The 22,687-nt window shown below is 62.2% G+C and overlaps 1 protein-coding gene across 3 annotated transcripts in view; it reads left to right on the top strand.

The window, feature by feature from the left end:
- Positions 1-22,687, top strand: part of COL5A1 (collagen type V alpha 1 chain) — a 148,130-nt gene that overhangs the window by 83,124 nt on the left and 42,319 nt on the right. For all 3 annotated transcript variants that reach the window (XR_010662277.1, XM_065928054.1, XM_065928053.1), the window contains exons 20-35: positions 229-273; positions 1,157-1,210; positions 1,753-1,797; positions 2,261-2,314; positions 2,522-2,566; positions 3,490-3,543; positions 7,791-7,835; positions 8,169-8,222; positions 11,509-11,553; positions 12,090-12,143; positions 14,205-14,312; positions 14,896-14,949; positions 18,119-18,172; positions 21,382-21,426; positions 21,555-21,608; positions 22,565-22,609. Coding sequence is in view for 2 of the 3 variants with exons in the window: in XM_065928054.1 (XP_065784126.1) it covers positions 229-273; positions 1,157-1,210; positions 1,753-1,797; positions 2,261-2,314; positions 2,522-2,566; positions 3,490-3,543; positions 7,791-7,835; positions 8,169-8,222; positions 11,509-11,553; positions 12,090-12,143; positions 14,205-14,312; positions 14,896-14,949; positions 18,119-18,172; positions 21,382-21,426; positions 21,555-21,608; positions 22,565-22,609 (855 nt within the window). In the remaining variant the exon portion in view is untranslated. The remainder of the gene's footprint in view (positions 1-228; positions 274-1,156; positions 1,211-1,752; positions 1,798-2,260; positions 2,315-2,521; positions 2,567-3,489; positions 3,544-7,790; positions 7,836-8,168; positions 8,223-11,508; positions 11,554-12,089; positions 12,144-14,204; positions 14,313-14,895; positions 14,950-18,118; positions 18,173-21,381; positions 21,427-21,554; positions 21,609-22,564; positions 22,610-22,687) is intronic.

Here is a 22,687-nt window from a genome sequence, read left to right as displayed (position 1 = left end):
CCTGGTTTTCCCCTCCCTGGGGCTGTGGCCTGTGAGCCTGACCTCACCTTTCGCCCTCCGGGAGGAGGACGCGCCGGGCCTTCCCTGCTGGCGCAGGACTAGTGTTGGCTCTGGCGTTTGCCGGAGCAGCCCCAGGCCCGAGACTCCGGCAGAGATGAAGGAAAGGTGTCTCCCTGGGGCCCAGGCCGCACGGCTTGTCCCTGACCTCTGCCTTTCTTCCCCCCACAGGGCGACGATGGAGAAGTTGGGCCCAGAGGGCTGCCTGGGGAGCCTGTAAGTGACGGGCCGGGCGGGATTCTGTGTCTCTCGCTGATGTTCTGGTATCGACTCAGGGCCTAGATTAGGGAGGGCTCAGCCTTGAGACAGACGAATCTGGGGACTCCTGGGAATGGATGGAGGGCCACACGGGGAGGTGAGCAGGACAAGGCTGAGAGTCGGTCTGAGCCTGAGTCAGGGAGAGAACTGCAGGGTGCAGGGTCCGTGAGGGGGGCGTCGGGGTGCCTGAGGGGGGCGTCCGGGGTATGTGAAGGGGCGCCCGGGGTGCCTGAGGGGGGCGTCCGGGGCCCATGATGGAGGGCACCCGGGGTCAGCGTGCGCCCGCTCGCTGAGACTGGATCGCCCCCCAGGTGTCTGCTTAGCCCCCAAGGAGGCTCATCCACAGCGCTCTCCGCTAAGCCGGGTCTAGGCAATGCCTTCTGGGTTATTAACTCCTGAAGACATTCATGTGACTGGGTATTAAAACCGCGAAGAACATTTAAGTGGCAATGAACGCAGGGAGGGTGTCTCTTGTGCTGCGTCTGAAAAGGTTCTGTCAGAATGAAGGGCCCTTGAAATCAAGTGCCGGCGGGTGGGGGGGTGGGAGCGGCCCGACGGCAGGTGGTGGCCGCGCTGTGACCCTCCCGAGGGCGTGGGGCAGCGCCCACCCGGCCGCGGATGGGGACTGAGCCCCGACCAGGCCTGGCCCCCCCTCGCCCCTGGCCCCCAGGGCCCAGGCCGGGAGCCGGGGTGGAGTGAGCAGAGGAAGCGGGCGAGGAGGGGTGTCGGCCACGCTCCCGGGTCAGCAGAGACGCCGGGAAGTGGGGGGCTGAGTGGGGTGCAGGGCAGGGGGCCGGGATTCCAGGCTGAGTCTGACCTTCTTTACTCTTCCCTCCTGCAGGGGCCGCGAGGTCTGCTGGGGCCGAAGGGGCCCCCAGGCCCTCCTGGACCTCCCGTAAGTCCCCTGCGTGTCTGCCCCGTCCCTGCCCCCAGCTGTGCCCGCGTGGTCCTGCGGGCACCCCCCGCGCTGACGGCTGTGTGCCTGGCCCAGCGCTCATGGGGGCGTGGGGGGCTGGCCCGGCGGGTGGAGCCTGCAGGTGGAGGCCGGCGGGGCTCACTCCTCCTTCCCCACACACGGTGCCCAGCATCGTCGGCAGTCCCCGGGATGCCCGTTCCCTCCCTGTGTGTGCTGGCCGGGACCCTCTTGGACAGCCCCAGAGGAAGGCCGCAACCCGTGGTCGGGCAGGGGTCTGTCCAGGAGCGGCTTCCCGGGGCTGGGCCCCCCGCCCAGCTGTCCGAGAACGCAGGGTGGCCCCTAGCAATGAACCCAGCAGCCCCATTAAGCTGCAGCCAATCTCAGCATTTATTTGGGGTCAAGCCTTTCCCCTCCCATGAGGGACGTGCCGCCCTCTGACCTCGTGGGCAGGGACCAAGCCGCGCTGAGAGGGCTTCTCCTGTTGAGCTTTGTTGATTCTTTTCTGTTTTGACGCCACCCAGGGAGTGACGGGAATGGACGGTCAGCCAGGCCCGAAAGGCAACGTGGTAAGTCCGGGGGTCCCGCCCCGACCACGGCCTCACGGCGGGGGCAGCCCCGCACGGTGTGGGAGGGGGACCAGGCCACCCTGACAGAGGGAGGTGCGGGCCTCCCGCAGGAGAGCGCGGACTGAGGCCCCGCCGCGTCCCGAGCCCGAGCACGCCGGGGGAGGGAGACACGGGAACGGCGTCCGCATCCCCCGGCCAGGCTGGTTGAGGGCAGGGGCCGTTGGACAGCGCCCACCGAGATGCATCGCCTGGGTCTCCTGTAAGGGGAGACTTCAGCTGACACGCTGACCTGGGGAATTTCAGCTGATTAGAATCTTTTCCCTGGAGGCTCCTGTCTCGAGTCCGCCCTGGGTGGCCGCGCCCTCGCCCACAGCAGCTGGGGACCCCGGGTCTGGCTTCCCGCTTGGCTCCAGGGCACACTGTGTCCACAGCCCCCTTCAATGCCTGCTTGTGTTTCCTGTAGGGTCCCCAGGGAGAGCCCGGCCCCCCGGGGCAGCAGGGCAACCCAGGTGCCCAGGTGAGTGAGCAGGGCGGCGGGAGCTGGGAGACGGCACCCGGGGCCTGAGTGGCCGCTGAGCACCGCCCTGCGCTGCCGGTCAGCCAGCACGGCCTGCGGCCTGGCGGGGGGTGACCTGGGACGGGGCTGGGGATGATGGGGGGACGGCGGGGACGGGTTCTGGGTCGAGAAATCCCTGACCTTCGCTGCTCGCTCTTCCCCTCCCAGGGTCTTCCAGGCCCCCAGGGTGCAATCGGGCCTCCAGGAGAGAAGGTAGGTGGGCTGCGCTCGGCGTGGGTGTGCCTGACGGTGGGGTGCATCCCAGCCTGGGAGGCATGGGGCCTGCCAGCGTCCAGGCCCTGGAGCGCCGATCACCGGCTCTGGTGTGGACCTGCGTCCCTCCCGCCTGCCTCCCTTCTTTGGTTATGTATCGGTATGAGGTTGCCAGATTCAGGAGGAAAAGCAGATTCGGGATGCTCGGTTTAACTTGAACTCTATTGTCTGAAATCCATTTAACTGGGCATCTCATTTTGTTGGGCTCCCCAGGCGGCACTAGCGGCAAAGAACCCGCCTGCCAGCGCAGGAGGCAGGAGAAGCCTGGGTTCGGTCCCCGGGTCAGGAAGACGCCCTGGAGGAGGGCACGGCGTCCACTCCAGTGTTCTGGCCTGGACAGTCCCGTGGACGGAGAGCCTGGCGGGCTACAGACCGTGAGGTCACAAAGGGTCGGACACGACTGACGTGACTCGGCACACAGGCGCTCTTGTTTGCCTTGCTGTGTTCTTTTTGCTAAATCTGCCAGCTCCAAACACATCCTGGGCACCCCGAGCCCACGTGCTGGGGGCAGCCTGGGCGCTGGCGTGGCTGTGAATCAGCCTCAGGTGCCCAGTAAACCCACCTCCGGGCTGGCACCAGCCAGGACGTCCTCCGAGGGGCAGTTCTCAGGGCATCACGGCCCCCGCTCCTGTCTCCACTGGGCGGTGGTCTTGTTCCAGTAGCCAAACCTGAAGGCCCTGGACACAGCAGAGGGCCCGCTGTCTTTGGGCGGAGCCCTTGGGAGCGGTGCCTCTGAGCGGCCTTTTTAAGCAAATGCTTTTTGAGCAGATATGTTGAAGAGTGACTTTGGGGGTGTGTAGAGAAGGGTGGGCAGCCCAGGGCACGCTGGGGCACCGGCTCATGAAGTCTCTGGCTTGTTCTAGGGTCCCCTGGGCAAACCCGGCCTCCCAGGAATGCCCGGTGCTGACGGACCCCCGGTGAGTACCCAGGCCCCCTCAACCTTCACACTCCTGCCCGCGTCCACCCAGGGGTGGGGGCTGGGAACGCAGGCAGACGGCCCCTTCCCAGCTCTGGAGCAGGCTGCGTGCCTGGCCCACGTTGCCTCTTCCAGCTCCTTCGATGCAGCCCCATCCGATGGCTGAGGAATTACTGGGTTTTGGACATGCTCCCATCACGCGCTGGTAACTGCACGCGGCGGAGCATCCGCCGCCCGCGAGCCCAGCCCCGCACTTTCAGCTGTAACGAGGCCCTCGCGTGTGTCGCCAGCGCCGCGTGTATTTTTAGCGATCACGCACCAGGAAGCCGGGTGTGCACACGCAGCTGTGGAGATAAGTAGATGCCGCCTAGAAGCAGGCAGTGAGGGACAAACCCGCCCGTGGCCAAGCTGTGAGGGCGGGGGCGGGACGGTGACAAACGCCGGCCTGTCCGCACCCACCAGCCTCCGCGGGAGCGGCCAATGGGCTTTTTGCTTCTGGGTTATTTTTAGTGTATCTAATTGATGCCAAGTAGAGAGCCTGTTTTAGAGAATGATTAGCGAAATTAATTATTTCAGACACAGTTATTTTGCTCTGTTAATAGCGCCATTAGAAACGAAGTGAGAAGTTCAGCCCCTCAACCATCGATTGGTGGCTGGCTGGCGTGGGGCGGGGTCTTCCTGTTTTCTCTCTGAATATCCTCTGGTCCAGTGACTCACCCATCACACGCTTTATCTGAACCAACAATCAGCCTCATTCCTGCTTGAGCTGCTTTGGCTGGGGGGGCGGGTTCCACCTCTGACCTGAGTTTGATGCAAAGAGATGAATATTTTGCAACATGGCTTTTATGTGCTTTCACGTCCATTGACACCTACACTGTGTTTTCTGACGATAAAATACCTTCTTCTGGAAAATTAGGAAAAGAAGGAACATGGCAGCGTGAACGCCAGCCCCATCCCACCCTCGAGGGTGGACGCTGAGCGCAGGCGGATGCACACCCTTGTGGTCGCAGCTTTCCCTTCGTCTTCAGTGTCGGGCGTCCGTGGGCATTTCCCACGGCACCTCATGTCAGAGGGCTCCCCAGGCGGCTCCGGGGTAGAGAGCCCGCCTGCCGGTGCCGGAGACGTAAGAGACACGGGTTCAGTCCCCGGGTCGGGAAGATCCCCTGGAGGAGGGCATGGCAACCCGCTCCAGTCTTCTGGCCTGGAGAATCCCACGGACAGAGGAGCCCGGCGGGCTACATCCATGGGGTCCCAAGAGCTGGACGTGACTTAGCACACGTCATGTCGGGAAGATTCCCGGGCCTTGCCTGGAGTCCTCCTCCCCGAATTGAAGCCCCAACAACTAGAGTCCCTGAAGGGTCACTGGCTTCCTTTTGGATGCCGTGGGGAAAGAGGGGCCTTTAAGGGCGGCCCGGCCCAGGAAGTCAGGAGGCCACCTCTCATAGGTTTTCCATTTCTCTTCCCCCATCAGTGGTCGCACTTTAAAATGCAATTGTACCGAGGATGCCGGGGGTGGGGGGGTGGTTGTGCCAGGTCAACAGTGACGGTGCTCAAAGCGAAAGATAAAAGAGGGAACATGGGAGCATCAGCGCTGCAGGCAGAGGGACATGGAGCCCTCATCACAGGTGAATCGGGAGGAGACAAAGGTTTGAAACATCTCCTTACAGAGGCATCACGTGGTTGCAGCCTTAAAGAGAAGATTTGTTCCTTCCCACCTTTGTGTTGGTTTGGTGTGGTTTAAGAACGAAGGGAAGATAGATTTCAGAGCCGCTGAGAAGTGTCAGAGGTTTCAGGGCAGACGCGGCTCTGAATCGAGAAGTCATTCCAGGCGCACACAACAGGGTTCGGATAATGAATCAGGGGCTCACGGGGACGTTACGGAGCCAGGAAAAATCAAGTTCCAGCAGGTGTTCAGTGACAGGAGGAGATGCCCCTGATAAAATACTAAATTAAAAATACGTCTTCTGATGCCAATTTTGCACGCAAACGCACACAGCAAATAGATCAGCTGCACCGCATCACACCCTTGGCCGTCATTACTGTGCGTGGTGAGGTTATGAAGGGGTTTAATTTTCTCTTCCACTTGCCTAATTATCTACAATGAACATATATTACTTTTTTAATCAGAAAAATATCAAATACAAATAAGCTTTATTATTTTTGCATTTGTCTACAATGAACATATATTACTTTTTTAATCAGAAAATATCAAATATACGTAATTTAAGCTTTATTACTTTTCCATTATAAAATCCTGCTGGTTACAGGATTCTGGGGAGAGGTCAGCGAGCAGAAAGAGGGTGGAGACAGCCAGCCTTTCACACGGGAAGTCAGCCCCTCTGACTTGGGTGGATTTCCTCTTGTAAACTCTGAAAATACGTGAGCGCCGTGCTCCCCCCACAAAGTGGCTTTCACCCTGGGAACGCGGCTTAGAAGCCTGGCCTCCATTCCAACGGCAGTAATCACGGTGGGGACTTCCCTGGTGGTTCAGGGGTTAGGACTTAGCACTCCCACCGCAGGAGCCTGGGTTCATTCTCCAGTTGGGGAACTCAGGCCCTGAAAGCCATGTGGCATGCCCCCCAAAAAACCAGTACCCCCCAAAGCACAGTGGTCATGGCAGCGATCGGTCCTACTTCATCTGTTCCAAAACACTGTGATCAGCTGCACTCTGGGGTTTTTTATTTTTATTTTGACTGTATCAGGTCAGTTGTGACTTGTGCCAGTTGTGACACGTGGGCTTAGTTGCCCCAAGGCATGTAGGATCTTAGTTCCCCGACCAGGTGTTGAACCCAAGTCCCCTGAATTGCAAGGCAGATTCTTAACCCCTGGACCACTCGGCAAGTCCCCAGGCCTGTCCTTATATGGCCGCCAGGTAAATAAGGTCGTCGCCAGGTGGAGGGTCGGCTCGCTCCTCAGATGTGGGGTCCGGACTCATCTGTGTCCAGGGCGTGGCTTTCCCCACCCACAGCTGCCCGTGACCGCCGTTCCTTCACGGAGAGATTCTAGGTTTGGTGGAAACTACGAAAGGCCCGGGAAGAGCCCACGTGGCGGGGGGAGGAGGCCCCCCTTCCTCCGGCGACCGCGGGGCAGGACGCCGTCCGGGGCACGTTTTAGGTGCAGCCCTGCCGGCCTGGGACGCGGGCGGTGAGCCTCGTCTCGGGAAGGTGGAGGGCGGGCAGCGTGTCCCCTCCAGGCCCGGGCAGCAGGCGTGATCTGACCGGTGCCTGACTGACCTCACGGGCTCCCAGGTACCCCCCCCCCCAAAGGAACTTCCGCATTCTCCCCCTCGCACGGCCACCGCCACAGGCTGTCTGCAGTGGCATCAGATTCAGTTCATGACGGTCGCAGATTAAGAAGAACACACACAAATCATGTGTTCAAATGGGTGAGATCCGGGTACCCAGGACGCTGCTGTGCCCCCAAGTAGAGCCCTGGAACTTGGGAAGGATTGAGCTGAAAGCAGTCAACCCACTCTCTCCTTATACACCCTCGAAAGAGGACGCCCAGAGAGGGCAAGCGACTCACACAAGGTCACACAGCGGCTCGGGGGTCCCCAGGATTAGAATCAGGCTGCCCTGCCTGCCCCGCCATCCTCACCCCACGCCACGTGGCTTCTCTTCCTGGCGTTCTGGGGGGGGGGGTCCTGCTTCTCGACAGTGAGGGCTCAGCTTGTTTTTATCGTCCGTGTTTGGCTCCTGCGCTCAGAGGCACTGAACTTAGGACCAGCTTGGGTCTGAAAGTCAGAGAAGGTGAAGTCTCTGAGAATGGATTGATGGCCCAGGGTGGAGGGGGCCGTGAGCAGTTCCTGGGGCCCCCTCTGCATCTCTGAGGGGATTCTCCCCCTGATCCCGGCTTCCCTCCCCGTCTGCGTCGCCTGGGGTGACGTCTGAAGGCCCGGGGTGCCGGGGCACCTGGGAGGTCTGGTCCCACTCCCCTGTCCTTGCTTGGCCGCCGGTGTGGTTGTGCTGGTGGACCGTGAACACACGGCCTTGCCGTCACTGACCCCTCCACCGCGGGCTGGGCGCGGGCTGGGGCCCGTCTGCATCCCCTGCCGTCGCCGCGCCCTGGCATCGTTTCCGTGTTAACAGATGAAGCCACCGAGGGTCGGGGCCAAAGCGCAGGGGGACCGAGGCTCTGTGGGGGGAACAGGAGGGACCCGGGCTCTAACCCTCACACTGGAGACCGCTGTGGGGGAGGCCTGCGTTCCCTGTGGCCACTGACTAACGCCAGCCTTCTCTTTCCCAACAGGGGCACCCTGGCAAAGAAGGCCCTCCAGGAGAGAAGGGAGGGCAGGTGGGTACCGGCTGCACCCGGGCCCCTCCAGCATCTCCCTCAGGATGGGCGGGACTGGGCCCCCCCTCTGATCTGGGACCCCTGCCCTGCTCGCTTCCATCCAAGAAGCCCCCCTGCGGGCCCCTCTTCCCCGTGGAGCTGGGCACAGCGCCCGCGTGTCTCCTCCTGCAGGCCCGGCCTGAGACCCCCATCCGCTCAGCTCGCAGCGAGAGGGCAGCGTGCTGGGGGCAGGCACACTTTCCAGCTTGTGCTGGAAGGACCCAGGGGTGGCTTGGAGTGAACCCGTGTCGTCCACCCGAGGTGGGGCTAACGCACTTTCCCGTCTGGTTTCAGGGTCCGCCCGGCCCCCAGGGCCCAATCGGCTACCCGGGTCCTCGTGGAGTCAAGGTGAGCGTCTCAGCCTGGGGTTTTCCCGGGGTCCGTGGGGCCCGCGTTAGGGATCCTCTGCTTTAACCTCCCGCCCGCCCACGCGGGGACAGCCCTGGTCTGGGCCATCGGCTCCCCGCATGTGAGCCCGAGCGGGTCACGGAGGGGCCCCGGGGGCCGGGAGGGGCCCCCACGGAGCGGGGCCTGCCCCCCAGGGCGTCTGGGGCAGCGTGGGCAGCACGTGGTGGCCTTCTGCGGGACACGGGGCCCCCTTCGCCTCCTGCTCTTTTGCGGTCCCTGTTAAGTGGCCTGCTGGTCTTGGAGTCCCTCAGGGCAGCTGTCCTGAGCCCAAGCGACGAGCTGGGGGCCCTTTCCTGGGAAGTTTGGGACGTTTTCTTCTGGACCATTCTCACGTGGAGACAGAGTCTGTCCGCATCAGTGACGTCTGGGCAGACCTTGCCATTGGGGCGTGTGTGCCTGGGAGACTCCATCTATTCACACCCTGTCGAGAGGCTCCTGGAACCTCGTTAAACGGGCGCGGAGCCCCGGTGCCCCAGACTCCGGGCTGTCTGTCCGCCCCGAGCCGACTGCGTTTGCTTTGCCTTGTGCAGTCTGGTCTTCAGTGAGGCGGCTCCCTGAACCTGCTCCCGGCAGACACGTGTCCCCCGGCGTGTGTGCCGAGAGACCCCCTCTCGGGCGGGGCTGCTGCCGCGTCTTCAGTCTCAGGCTTCCCACCCGCAGGAAAGCCAAGGGTGGTTCTTTCCTTCAAAACCCCTGTCATTTGATGTGAAGGGTCGTGTGTATGCACGTGTAGAAAACATCTTATTTATCTTGGAGGGCTTGCGCGAACATGCCCACAAGCTCTGGAGTCCCCACCCGTGTCGTTCACGCTCCTTAATGCTTTTTGCACTTTAGAGTGCACACCTGCCCTGCGGGGCAGTGGAAGGAGAACCCAAGATTTCATTTTTTAGGAACCTCCCCGCAACTTCCCCCAAATCCAGGCGGGTGTCAGGACTCATCCTAGACTCACTTATCCCTAATTAAGTGCCCCATCCTGACCCCAAGGGGCCCCAACTCCCATTTCCCGGAGTTGAGGTGTTCCAAAGTCAGGGTCAGAGAGACGCCCCAGGTCGGGAGCGTTGGATGGCGGCATCTCTCTCTGAAGCAGGCCCTCGGCCAGCACGCTGCCTGATGAGTTTACAAGGGCAGCGATATAGCAGCCTTGCTGATTGTGTGAGCTCGGAGCGTGTTTATATTACAAATTCCGGTTGCACAAAGAGCCTGCGCCAGCCACCATCCACGGCCAACTGCGAGGCGCTGCTGCTGTGAGCCGGAAAGGTGTCTGCTCTGAGATGCTCACGGAGAATGCTCTTATCTTGTCGGCCTGATTAGAATTCATCCGAGACACGCACCGTCCCGCTGGACGGGCGAGCGGAGGGTGGGAGGGAGAGCAGGCCGGGCGCTGTTTTCTGATTAGTGGGTTCTCATGCCGGTGTGCTTGAACACCGTGGAGCCCCTGGCGTGACGAGGCCTGGAGGGCGGTGACCGCGAGGTGCAGGCCAGCCCAAGTATCGCCGTTGCCCTGGGAGATGGAGGCCCTCCGCTTTCCTCCGCGTGAACCCTGCCTTCCTTCCTAGAAAGGGGCCCCTCTGAGCTCTTTGACCTCACTGACCTTTATGCATCCCCTGGTTGCCCCCCGACTTACCCCTTTCTCAGGGGTCTGTGCGGCTTGACTGTGAGATCACACGGCCCCTCTCTAAGCCCGCGGGGCTGGGGGGCTGGCGGAAGCCCTCCGTGTGAATCCACTCCAGGCCTGGGAAGCCCTGTCCGCCTCCATGCCCTCACAGACGGTGACCCCGACGGCCCTGCCCCTCCACCGTTCTGTGACCTTGAATCTCCCTCCCTGAACCCTGGGCCACCGGAGCCGTGGTGGGTGCTCTGGTCCAGGGGTCTCAGCCAGGGTGGAGTCTCCCCCCAGGGACACCTGGAGACGCTTCTGAGCGTCACGGCTTGGAGGGGCTACTTCAGGGGCTACTGAGGGGCAGGGAGGCTGCTCCACCCCCTACGTGCCTGGGCACTCTCGCAACAAAGAACCACCCAGACCCCGGGGCGGCAGCACTCAGGCCGGGAAGCCCTGGTCTTCTGTGTCCCCGGTCCCGTTCCCTGGCCTCAGATGGGTCTTGAGGCCGTAGAACTTCAGGTCTGGCAGGGATCCGCCCAATCCTGTCTCCCCCTCTTCTTTCTGTCCGGGCGTGGGGAGGGAAGCCCCCCCGGCCTGGGCAAGGTGCAGGAGAGCAGGTGCCAGAGCCTCCCCCCAAAATCGGGGTTTCGGGGTCCCTGGCCTCCCCTCTGTTGGGGAGCAGACCGCGGCCTGGGATGGCCCCCGGGGCGCAGGCGGAGCCCGCTCTGCACTCTCTGCGTCTGTCTGACCCGGCCCTCTGACCTCCGCAGCTCTTCTCAGCCCTCCATGGCCTCCAGGCGCAGGCTCGGAGCTGCCGGCTCTGAGCGGAGTTCTTGCCACAAGAGGGCAGCCGGCAGCGCCAGGGTCTGGCCGCAGGCTCAGCCGGATCCCAGCGTGAGGCCGGCCTCTCCGGGGCCCCGAGGGCGGGAGGCCTGAGGCCGCCTGGGCAGTCCGCTGGGTGGGCTCTGCTCTGGGCCGGTAGGCGGACCGGCTGGTGGGCCGCGGCCGCCAAGTCTGTCCCCGGGATGGAGCCGTTTCACCTGGTCAGGCAGGCTCGGACTGGTCCTGCCCTGCCGGGTCTTGCTCAGCACGAGGATGAGCCGAGTCCTCACCCGATCCAATGAAAGGGACGGGGTGGTCGGTGTTACTCAGTGGTAATTAATGCTATTAAATGCTGTTATAATTTTGATCAAATATTAATAGTAACAGAGAATGAAGACCGTCAGATAGAGCACAGCCCTGCTGAGCATCTGCTGTGTGTCAGGCACAGACCCCGGGGTTCCCCTCACCAGCAGGGATGGGGTGAGGGCTGTCGTCACCCCGACTTTCCAAGTGAACAGAAGTCTGGGGCCTCGTCAGAGGCTACCGAGGGGGCCCTGAGCCCGTCTGCCTGAATCTAGAGCCCAAGCTCAGAGCTCAGGTCCCCCTGCTCCCGAAGCCAAAGGGAGACGGGGTGTTTCTGGAAGAGAGCAGGGTGTGGGTGGAGGGGACCCGCATGCCCAGAACCCTCTCTCCCGAGACCGGGGCGCTGAGGGCTGTCCGTGGGGACGCTCAGCCTCCCGGGTGTTGGGGGTCAGGCCCACGTTCAGCCTGGGCTGTGACTGCCCCCCTTCCCTCTCTGCACAGGGGGCGGACGGCATCCGAGGCCTGAAGGGCACCAAGGGTGAGAAGGTGAGTGCCCCCGCCCCCCGCTGGGGCCTGGCTGAGAGCTGGGGAAGGCCACTGGCGTGTGAACCCCCAGTTCACCGACGGCGCTGGTGTGTGCAGCTCCCGTGGACCTTGGGAGCCAGTGACCGAGCGCCCCTGACTGCCCACCCCTCTGTAGCCCGGCCTGGCAGAGAGCTCCTGGCCTTCCTGTGAGGCCATCAGTCGCGGCCCCGCCCTTCTTGGGGGGTCTTCTGTCGGTCTCCCCCTCCTCAAAGCCACCTGTCACCCGCTACCGGGCCTGCGGTCACGCGCACACGAGACAGACTCTAAGGAAGGGGTGTCTACAGAGCCGGCCCGGGGGGCCCAGTGAAGCCAGGCCCCCAGGGCTGCAGCCTTCCTGCTGCGAGCCGGCCAGAACCGCAGAAGGCCAAGGGTTAACGGGGACACAGCTCCTGAGGGCCGGGGCCGGGCACTCAAGAATCCTGACCCAGCGTCGGCCGTGGGCGAGCCGGGCGGGCGTTCTCTCCCCCAGACTGAGGCTCTCTCTGGTTCCCCTGCAGGGTGAAGACGGCTTCCCGGGCTTCAAAGGAGACATGGGCATCAAGGGCGATCGGGTGAGTGTCGGGGGCAGGGAGGGGCCACAGGGCGGCCTCCCAGGGCGGAGCCGAGGACTCCGTGGAGGTCCTGGCCACCAGCAGCGACCAGCTCCTCCCCAGCTCCTAGCCAGGCTGCGGCAGCCGACACCCGGTCCCACCCGCCTGTGGGTCACCTGCCCCCTGCCCTGTATCCATCAGGGGTCCGTGGGGCTTTCTTCTTGCCGGCCCGTACCTGCCAGTGCTGCAGCCCACAGGGTCTCAGAGTCGGACACGGCTGGGCGACCGACCAGCAGCGCCCCTGGTTTGCAGGCACCTCTTTTGGCTCCTGAAGTGAAACAGGTGTCCGGGAGAGGGCAGGGGTCGCAGAAATGGCCCAGCTCGCCAGGGAGGGCCGCTCCTGCCAGAGGCTGCTGGCGGCTCACCAGCAGGGCCGCACCCTGACCGGGACCTGGGCTCCCTGACCAGCCCCCCTCGGGCGTCTGGGCCCCCAACCACCTCTTCAGCTGCCCTCAGACCCCGCCGCAGTCCCCGTGTTCTGGGCCTCGGGCCGGGCTGTCCGAGGCTGCAGCAGCCTGGCTGGTTTTTAGTGCATATTTTGCCTCGGCTCCAAGGGGCTGGCTGGGGTGCGGGCAGGCTGGGGTGTGCCACGCTGCAGGTGCCCACAGGAACCAGGCGGTGTCTGCATGGAAGGGAGGGTGATACAGGTGATGCTGGGGGGCTGGGCTGGCGGGCCAGCTGCCGGCGGCCGTGGGGACGCTCTGGAGACCCCCCAGGAAGTCCAGAAGGAGCGGAGGCCTGCACCCCCGGAGGGGCCCACCGAGGCAGCGGCTGCATCCACACCTGGATGGACGCCGTCAGCGGGAACGGGGCTGCCATGTGGCCGGCCGCCCTGATTGTCCCCCACAGAGCGGGCCCGCAGGCGCCGTTCCAGAACCCGCCAGAACCAGGGGGCCTGTGGCGTGGCGCTTTGTCCCGTGCTAGACAGGCAGATGGGATCCGGGCCTCCGTCAGAAGGAGGGGAAGAACAGAGAGGCGTTCGTTTCACAGTCCTGTCCCAGTGACACCGCTGCCAAAGACAGCCCTTCTAGAATTTTCTCTATGGTGATGGCTCCCCACATCTGAGGGGTGTCTCGCTGTCTGGCTGGTGAAAGCCCCCTTTATCTTCCTTTCCAACAGCGTGAGGAAAGCTGAACCCCAGTCACACGCCGTGCCCTGGGCTCACCTCTGGCTGAGGATGGACGTGGGGCCGGGAGGGGGCCTCTTCCATCTTAATTTCTCCTGGAGAGGCATTTCTGCCGACGCTTGGCATTTCCTAATTTCCTGAGGGCTCAGTAAACACGGGAAGGATTCTCAGGTTGAGTGAGCAAAGCGCTTCTTAGGGACAGAGCGTCCTCGGCCTGCAGAGAGCTTGGGGCAGAGGAACGAGGGAGCCGTTAGCCGGCTTTGTTCCCGCCAGGCACGTTTCTGGGGGGTGGTTTGCACAGCTGTCCTGCAGCTGCTCCTGGACCCCGGGGATCAGAGGAGGGCCCTACGCAGACGGCGAGGCCAAGCGGGCATTCTGCGGCCAGGCTGGGCTCCCGCTGCCACCCTCGCTCGGCCCCCAAGGCCCCCTTCCTACTGTGGCTCAGGCTTCCCGGGCCTGCACCTGGTGGAGCCGGTGAGGCGGCGTTTCGCCCTTCGGTCTCTGGACACAGCCTGTGGGTCTCCCGTGTGCGCTGACCCTCAGGCTGCAGTCCGGCCGGGCTCCTGGGCCCTTCCGGCCCCTCTCGAGTCTTCAGGAGAAGAAGGCAGCTTCCCCCGCCGCCGCCCCCTGCCTGGTGGGGCAATAGCAGTTCAGAGCTCCTAGTCCAGCCAGGAGGTGCTCGACTGGAGGTCACTGGGAAGAGGAGGCCGTGGGCCTGAGAGTGGGCGCCGGGGGGCTGCGGCCGCTCAGCAGCGCCTGGGCTCCCGGGGCCGGGGCTCGGTCTGCTTGAGCCGGCCCAGCGACGCTTGCCACCCACCCCACTCCCAGATGGTGGGGACAGCCCCGTGGACCACAGTCTGTGGGCGACGCCCTCACCTCCTCCTTCTGACCTGCAGGGAGAGATTGGCCCACCTGGTCCCAGAGGGGAGGACGGTCCCGAAGGCCCCAAGGGGCGAGGCGGTCCGAACGGCGACCCAGGTCCTCTGGGACCCCCTGGGGAGAAGGTACGTGATGCAGGAGCCGGGCCACTTCCGGGCACCAGCCCTCCCGACGGCCCGGGGCATCCAGGCGGCGGGTTGGGCAGGCAGAGCCCTGGGCGGGGCCGGTGTGTGTCCTGCTGGGCCACCGCACCACTCCTGGGGGCGTTCCCTCCTCTGGTTCTGGGAGCGCGGTCTCCTGACAGCTGCTTTTACACCTGTGGGGGGCCGCCCCCTCATCTCGCTCCTCCACCCCCCACCCCAGCCCCCGCACGGGAACCGGCTCACAAGTAGCCCAAACACCCCACCCTGTCCGGCCCCAAGGCTGGGGCGCTCCGACAGAAGGATTGAGTAAAACCCCACAGACAGAGCGCGCTTTTCCCACCTCCACCCGTTGGCTTCAGCAGGGGTGTCCACTGCTGCTCGAGGGGCCTTGCTCCAAACATTGCGGGGATTCCGGGGGAGGCGCCATCCCGGGAGGACAGGCAGGCTCTCTCTGGAGGCCGTGGAGACCGCACCCTGCTCCAGGCCCCCTGCCGACACTCGCCGGCTTCTTCTCTTTTCCAAGCGGGGCTGGCCGGCTCGTGATGCACCTCCTTTCTCTCCGCAGGGCAAACTCGGAGTCCCAGGACTGCCAGGCTACCCAGGAAGACAGGGGCCAAAGGTAACGTAGAGGCTGGTGAGGCCTGACCACAGGCGTCTCCCCGCCCTGCACACCCTCGCACACCTGCCCCCCGCGCAGCTGCTCTGACAAAGCAGGAGGTCACCGAGGCCGTGCCCCGGTTCTGCCCCACTCACAGCCGTCTGCAGTGACTTGGCTGAGTCAGAAGGAGGGCCCGGGAGAAGTAGGTGAGCCTTTCCGAGAGGCGACCACCCAGCAGCTCCTGGGCTGCAGCTCCAGCCCCCCTGGCCTCTCAGGGACTTTGTGCACTGGTTTCTCCACACCCAGAGCTGTGTACCTCCCTCAGAGTTAATTCTCCCTGGAAATTCAGAGGTTATTTGCTCGTAACTGAGTGTAAAAGAAAGACGAAAACTTTCTTATATGAAATCATGTTTTATGTTATGTGAAACAGCTCCTTGAGGCTTTGCAAATCACTTAAACCATTTTTTCTGTCTCACCTTTTATTATTCATGGTTCTTCCTTAAAAATTTGCCAGCTGCCTGCACTAGAGATGTAATTAACAGCAAAAGAGAACTCACAGGCCTGCCAGGCTTGTGGCTGCGCATCCCGCCCTCCTCCGGCTTCAAGCCTCCGGACGCCCTCCCTGGTAGGAGAGGCAGGGTCCGCGGGCTGGGCTGCAGCTCTCGGTGTCCCCACGCGGCTGATGGCAGCGCCCACAGCAGTCCTCCCTGGGGAACGGCAAGCCTCCCCCCGGGGCGGGTGAGCCCACAGCCGCCACTCGGGAGGGGATCATCTGCCATGAAACGGTTTTGCTTCATGTCTGTGAGTGACGTGCCTACTGACCGCGGTGCTGGCCGCTGCATTTGTGCAGAGAGACCCCGATGGACTCGTTTCCTCTCCTGAAATGCGTGTCCATTTGGGGGGGGTGGAAGAAAGGAGTTTGGCAGACGCGGTGGGGGGTGTAGATCAAGTTCAGGCAGCTTTTTGTAGAGGCAGGGGGAGAACCCTGAAGCTGCTTGGGCAGTCTGGACGGTCCTGGTGCTTCTGAGCTGAGAGCCATGAAGCCAGCACCCGTGGTTTTCCCGCCACGGAGCTCGGTCCAGTCTCCTCCTTGTATCAGCAGGCGGCACTCGGGTGGGTTGGCCAAGCTGAGCCCCTTGGCAGAGGTGGCATCACCTCTTGTAGACTTGTAAATTTGCAAGCTGGTAAACTTGTCCTGGTCTAGGCACAGATTCAGGTCAGGGTTTTAAGCCAGGTGGAGGGTAGAGACGGACTCAGGAAATGCTTTGGACAGTGCCAGCGGGAGCTCACGTGGTAGGTGTTTGGGTGTTTGTCCAACCGAAGCTCTTAAGTGCTTACCTGCCTGTGTGCACCTTGTAAAATTCTAGAATTAAAAGAGCCATGCGATGCCATGGCTGGTGCATAAATTTGCATTCATTTTTGACTTTGTAAGCTGCCATGCTTTATTTAGAGGTGTTCTGAGAAGATAAAACATGACAACAAGGCGCAAAAAGCAAATGTCACAAATGTGAGATTCACACGTCTCCCCCAGTTAATCGTGGCTACATGCTCTTTTCTCCCCAAACACCAGTGTTTTGCAGACATGAGTGTGAGAGGAGGGTGTGGAGAGAGGGAGGAAGGGGAAGCACGGTTAAGATTTAATTCTGATTTTTAGATTTGGAGTCTGTGAGATGCTCAGGAAATACTGGGTGGGTGGGTGGTGGGTGGGTAGGTTGATGGGTGGTTTGTTGGATGGATGGATGGATGGATGGATGGATGGTGGGTGGGTGGGTGGATGAATGGATGATGGAGGGATGGATGGATGGTAGGTGAGTGGGTAGATGGATGGATGGATGGATGGTGGGTGGGTGGATGGATGGATGGTGAGTGGGTGGGTGGATGGATGGTGTGGAGGGATGGATGGATGCATGGTGGGTGGGTGGGTGGATGGATGGATGGATGGTGGGTAGATGGATGGGTGGAGGGATGGGTGGTGGATGGGTGGTAGATGGGTGGATGGATGGTGGATGGTGGATGGATGGATGAATGTGTAGTTGGATGGGTGGGTAGATGGATGCATGGTGAATGATGGATGGATGGATGGTGGGTAGACAGGTGGATGGATGGTGGATGATGGATGGATGGATGGATGGTGGGTGGGTGGGTAGATGGGTGGATGATGGATGGATGGTGGGTGGGTGGGTAGATGGGTGGATGATGGATGGATGGATGGATGGATGGTGGGTGGGTGGGTAGATGGGTGGATGATGGATGGATGGATGGTGGGTGGGTGGTGGGTGGATAGATGGATGGATGGGCGGGTGGTAGAGGGATGGATGGATGGATGGTGCATGGGCAGGTGGGTGGATGGATGGATGGTGGGTGGTGGATGATGGATGAGTGGATGGTGGGTAGATGGGTGGATGGAGGGATGGGTGGTGGATGGTGGATGGATGGATGGGTGGGTGGTTGGGTGGTTGGGGAATGGATGGATGGATGGATGGTGCATGGGTAGGTGGGTAGATGGATGGATGGTGGATGATGGATAGATGGATGGTGGGTGGGTAGATGGATGGATGGGTGGGTGGTGGAGGGATGGATGGATGGTGCATGGGTAGTGGGTAGATGGATGGATGGTGGGTAGGTGGGCGGATGGAGGCATGGGTGGTGGGTAATGGGCGGATGGAGGGATGGATGGTGGGTAGGTGGGCGGATGGAGGCACGGGTGGTGGGTAATGGGCGGATGGAGGGACGGGTGGTGGGTAGGTGGGCGGATGGAGGCACGGGTGGTGGGTAATGGGCGGATGGAGGGACGGGTGGTGGGTAGGTGGGCGGATGGAGGCACGGGTGGTGGGTAATGGGTGGATGGAGGGACGGGTGGTGGGTAGGTGGGCGGATGGAGGCACGGGTGGTGGGTAATGGGCGGATGGAGGCACGGGTGGTGGGTAATGGGCGGATGGAGGCACGGGTGGTGGGTAGGTGGGCGGATGGAGGCACGGGTGGTGGGTAGGTGGGCGGATGGAGGCATGGGTGGTGGGTAGATGGGTGAATGGGTGGTGGACGGTGGACGGCTGGGTGGCGAGTGGCGGGTGGTGGTGAGGAGTCCGGTCCGGGGCTGAGAGCCCCGGCAGGCTCGCCCTCCGGCTGGCACAGGCACACAACTGTCCCTGCTCAGGCTCTCATGCTTCTTCCCTCGTGAACTCTCTTGCAGGGTTCCATCGGATTTCCTGGATTTCCTGGCGCCAACGGAGAGAAGGGCGGCAGGGTAAGGACGGCCTGGCCTCTGCCCAGGCAGCTTGCTCTGCTGCCTCGGTGTTTAGCGAGTCTGTTCTCCAGCAGACCCTGTTTATTTCTCACCCACTTTGCTGCCAGAACTGCTTTCCGGAACAGCTGACCTTAAGTCTTTACACTAAGCGCTGGTGACTCTCGGAACGCTGGGCCGGGCGGGAGCGCGGTAGATCAGGCAGCCGGCCAGAGAGGGAGGCGTGTGGAGGACACAGCGCTTTCTCACACTTGCCGCGATCGCAGCCGCTCTCGGGTCTCGGGCGAAACCCAGGCTCTTCCCTTGCAGCCCGAGTGACTCGTGTTAAAAGGCGGGGAACGGCCCTTGCTCTGTGCTCGTGTCTCAGCAAGTCCCTCGTCCAGGGTCCCGGTGCCCCCCATCTTCCCGGGCCGCCGCCGACACTGGACACCTCCGGGGGGCATCGGGCCTGGCTTCCCTCCCTTGTCATCCGGTGTGAGGGTGATCCGAGGCTCAGGCTGGGGCGCCGTCCCCCCAGCCTCGCCAGCCCAGGCCCTCCGGCGGGAACTGCCCTAAGATCTGCTTAGGGGCGCCACATAGGGCAGCCTGAGCACTGCTCCCGGCCGGACGGGATCAGAAGGTCCTCTTGGGCCTTTGGACTGTGAGCGGCCTTGAGCACAGGCGTGTGGGGTGTGCAGCGCAGGCCTGGGCTGGTCCTCCCGGCCCAGACGGACAGGCTGCCCCCACTGAGGGTCACTCCAACCACCGCTGCTGTCTTTGAGCTGACACTGTGATCTCTTGAAAGCACGGGGGAGGACCTAAAGCCAGCCAAAGTCCACGTGAATGGACGTGTTTGCCAGACGCAGGAAAGAGAAAACGGGGCTTCCTGAGTGCAGGTCGACCGCGTGCCACGGGGAGACCCTGATCTGTGTGTGTCGGTGTCTGGACGTGTCTACGCGTGTTTCTATCTATGTCGTGTCTGTAGTTACATCTGTCCGTGTGTCTCTCCCCCACCTGCCTACCTGTCTGTCTCATTCTTCCTGGTGGGGACAATCTGACTGGCGTCTTGGGGAAAGGCGGTCACTCCTGGAAAGTAGTCCAGGGTCTCTAAAAGCAGAGGAACCTCGGAGCCACAGAGCAGGCAGCCCCGGTGCTGGAGAACAGGGCCTTGCACACCACGTTGCCGAGAGCATCCCCAGGAGGGGTCACGACGGCTAACAGGGGCCTCCCTTTGCATGGAGGCGCCGGGCTGGGGACGCCGTGGAGGCCTGATCGTGGCCCTGGGACCAGCACTCCGCCCCGAGCTGCTCCCCTCTCCCGCTCCTCAGCCGCCCCGCCCCTGAGCTGAGAAGGCCGGGCAGGTGCCCGGACGCCCCCGGCCCCCGCAGGCCGTTGTCCCAGGGCATCGGCAGTCAGGTCACCAAGGGCATCGCTGCAAGCGGGTGGTTGGAAAGCAGGGGGCCTCGCTCCTGCTCTGAGAGTCTGACTTGGTTCCCGGGGCCTGAAGCCTGGACACCTCGAGGAAACCGTCTACTTCGGGGTTTATGCAGATGCATCTGGGGGCTGGGATACTCGACGTGATGGGTGGCGTGTGTGCTGACACGCGTGTGCCCCCGTGTGCGGGCTGCCTGAGAGCCGGCAGGTGATCGTCCGTCCGCCTCGTCCTGGCCTCTCTGGAGGGGCTGGCTGGGTCGGCGGACCACTGGCTGGGAGGTCCATGCGCAGCTGGCTGTCATGTGACTAGCTGATGGCTGGTCTCTGTCACTGGCCTGCACCCTGGCCAAGGCGGGGTCCCTGCCAGACCAGCTTGGGAAGAGACAGCCCTTTAGCAACGCTACCAGCAATCGGAAACTTCCATCGCCAGCTTAGGGCATCTCGACTCTAGTGAGGCCAGTTCTGGGAGGGCCCCTGCCTCCCCTGCAAGGCCACGTGGACAGGCGCTCACAGGAGATTTGCTGAGGAGGCCACGGGTGGGGCATCTTCCGTTCAGCGGCCTCCATCACCAGGATGCAGACTCTGGCTTCGTTTACGAGGAAACCTGGGAAGCCTGGTGTCGCCTGGGAGGCCGACGGAATCTGAGGCTGAGGCTGGGGCAGTTTGTTTAGGTTGGAACCGAGAGCTGGTCAGGCTGCAAGATCAGAACCGTGATCCAGGCCGCGCTGTTGGACAGAGGCTTGGCATGAGCTGACATGCCTGCTGGACTCACCCGCAGACACCAGAAGTCGCCTGGGGTGGCCACGGTGTCCCGCTGGCGGGAGCCCGTCAGTTGAAGAAAGCAGATGTTTCATTAATTCTCGTTGGCAAATATTTATTTGAAGCCAAGAGATACTGCCGCCTAATGAAAGCAGTGAGACCAGCGTGCATTGTTTAAAAACATCGTAATTACCTCATCATCATAAACGGTTTTATTAAATTCCTTTCAAAACGGGAGGCTCTGGAAAGCAGTTTTGGTTCTGGCAGCAAATGAGTGAAAGATGGTGAGAGGAGATGTATCAGGTGGCCCTTAGCAATGCAGATCCATCTTGGGCTTTGTCGTTAGAAACCGGGGAAAAAAATAACTCCGGAAAATGAATGGAGAAGCAGTGGAGATGCAGGGCCCTGATCAATCCGTTACTTGCACACGCTGTAGGTAAACTGCACTTAGAGCTATTATGTCTTTGCTTTGGGGAAAAAAAATTGCAGCGCATTTGTTTTCCGTGGTTTGGAAAATGCAAAACAACAGAGAGAAGGAGTCTAAATTCTATTAGAAGAGAAGCAAATGACTCTGGGATATATGATTTATATATTAAATTGCAAGTTTGTTTGTCTGCAGAGCCTGTTGAAAATTTAATGGCTAATATCCTTAACTGTGGCGGAAGTAAATTATGTATGAAAGGGGTTGACTTTCTCCTCTTGTAATAATGATTCCCCCCACCTCCGCTGCTGTGGGAGGTGAAGAGGGAAGGTTGGAGGAGGGGAAGGCGGGGGAGTGAATGCCTTGAGGGGAGGAAACCAGAGGAGAGAGGTAAACACCCCTCAGGTGGCAGAGGGAGCTGGGGTTTCAGAAGGCCCCCGTGCAGACGCGTGAAGCTGTGTGCATTGCCCGAGCGGTGTGGCCTGCCACCCTGACACGTCTGCCTTTAAAGCCGAGATGAGGGGGTGGGCCTTTCTAGCTTGACTTCCAGTGGTCTCTGCATCACTCGGGCAGTGGCCGGCGTGCCACGTGACTGACCGACACCCTTCTCTGATTGCAGGGCACCCCTGGGAAGCCGGGACCACGGGGGCAGCGAGGCCCGACGGTAACCCTGGGCGGAGGGCGGCCTCCAGGCTGGGCGCGGGTGGTGGGGCGCCTGCCTGGTGGGAGCGGGGATGAAGGCGTCGCGCACGCGGGGTGGGGGCCCACCTGTCTTCTCTTCCGTTTGTCCAGGGCCCACGAGGTGAAAGAGGCCCGCGGGGCATCACCGGGAAGCCTGGCCCCAAGGTGCGTGTGCGGTCTGCTCTGCGGCCCAGCCTGACCCCGAGTTCTTCATGCTGTCCACCCCCACAGAGGGGGCCCCAAGGCCTTCTCCACTGCAAAAAATAAAAGAATGAAAGAAGATTTATTGGGGGTATTTAAGAAGGAGCTGGTTGAGTTAGGTGAGGTTGAATCACAGAGGCCACCTGGGGCCACCGCAGCGTGGAGGTCAGGCCCAGCCAGGCTTTGGACCAATGTCCCCCAGCTCTGATGGGGAGGCCTCGTTTCTCTTCAAAGCCCTTCAAAGAGGGCTTTGGAAGAGACATCTTGCCGAGATTCTAAAGAAAGTTCTTTCCGCCCCTGCAAGAGCCTAGGCCTGCGTCTAAGGCCTCTTCTCCCGCCCTGGGGCCTTGACACCAACTCCTCCAGTCAGTGTGGAAGCAGACCTCAGCCAGGCAGCAGGCCGTCCTGTCCTGGGCTGTGCAGGGCATGATCCCAGTGCACTTTGCTGCTGAGGAGATGGGCCCGCGCCTGGCCGAGGCGGAAAGCCAGGCAGGGGCAGAGCTGGCCCGGGAGCGGCCCGAGCCCCTCCGTGACGAGCTCTGGGCCCAGTCACGCTCCCAGGAGGCTGACTTAGGTCAGCTGTTGCCTGGCGTTGGGTGGGCCCGGGATGCAGGCTGTGTCCCATCTCCTCGTGAGCTTTGGCCACTGGTGGGAGCCTGGCCTTTGTCCCAGAGCAGCAACGCGTTCTCCTGGGAGCATCCCAGCCCCGGCAAGGCCGACTCGGTGTGTGCAGAGGCCAGGACCGCCCGAGGCTAACACTCTGCTCCGTACGGAGGATCCGGCGGGGTGACTCCAGAGGGCGCAGGGGCGCTAGGCGGTTCTGCACCTGTGATGATGTCATGGGCCAGTCTTTCCATCAAAAACAGTAATGACAGAAATAGTAACGATAAGCTCTTCTTGCTCTTTCCCTGCCTTCCCAGGGCAACTCCGGAGGCGATGGCCCGGCCGGTCCTCCAGGTGAACGGGTAAGCACTGGAACGTGTCCAGGACGCCCCGGGAGCGTCTGCAGGAGAGCTGCCTGCCCTCAGCGGCCCCCAGTGTGT

Source organism: Muntiacus reevesi, chromosome 3 (assembly GCF_963930625.1).
Source record: "Muntiacus reevesi chromosome 3, mMunRee1.1, whole genome shotgun sequence".
Taxonomy (NCBI): Eukaryota; Metazoa; Chordata; class Mammalia; order Artiodactyla; family Cervidae; genus Muntiacus; species Muntiacus reevesi.
This window is presented reverse-complemented; position numbering and strand designations above follow the sequence as displayed.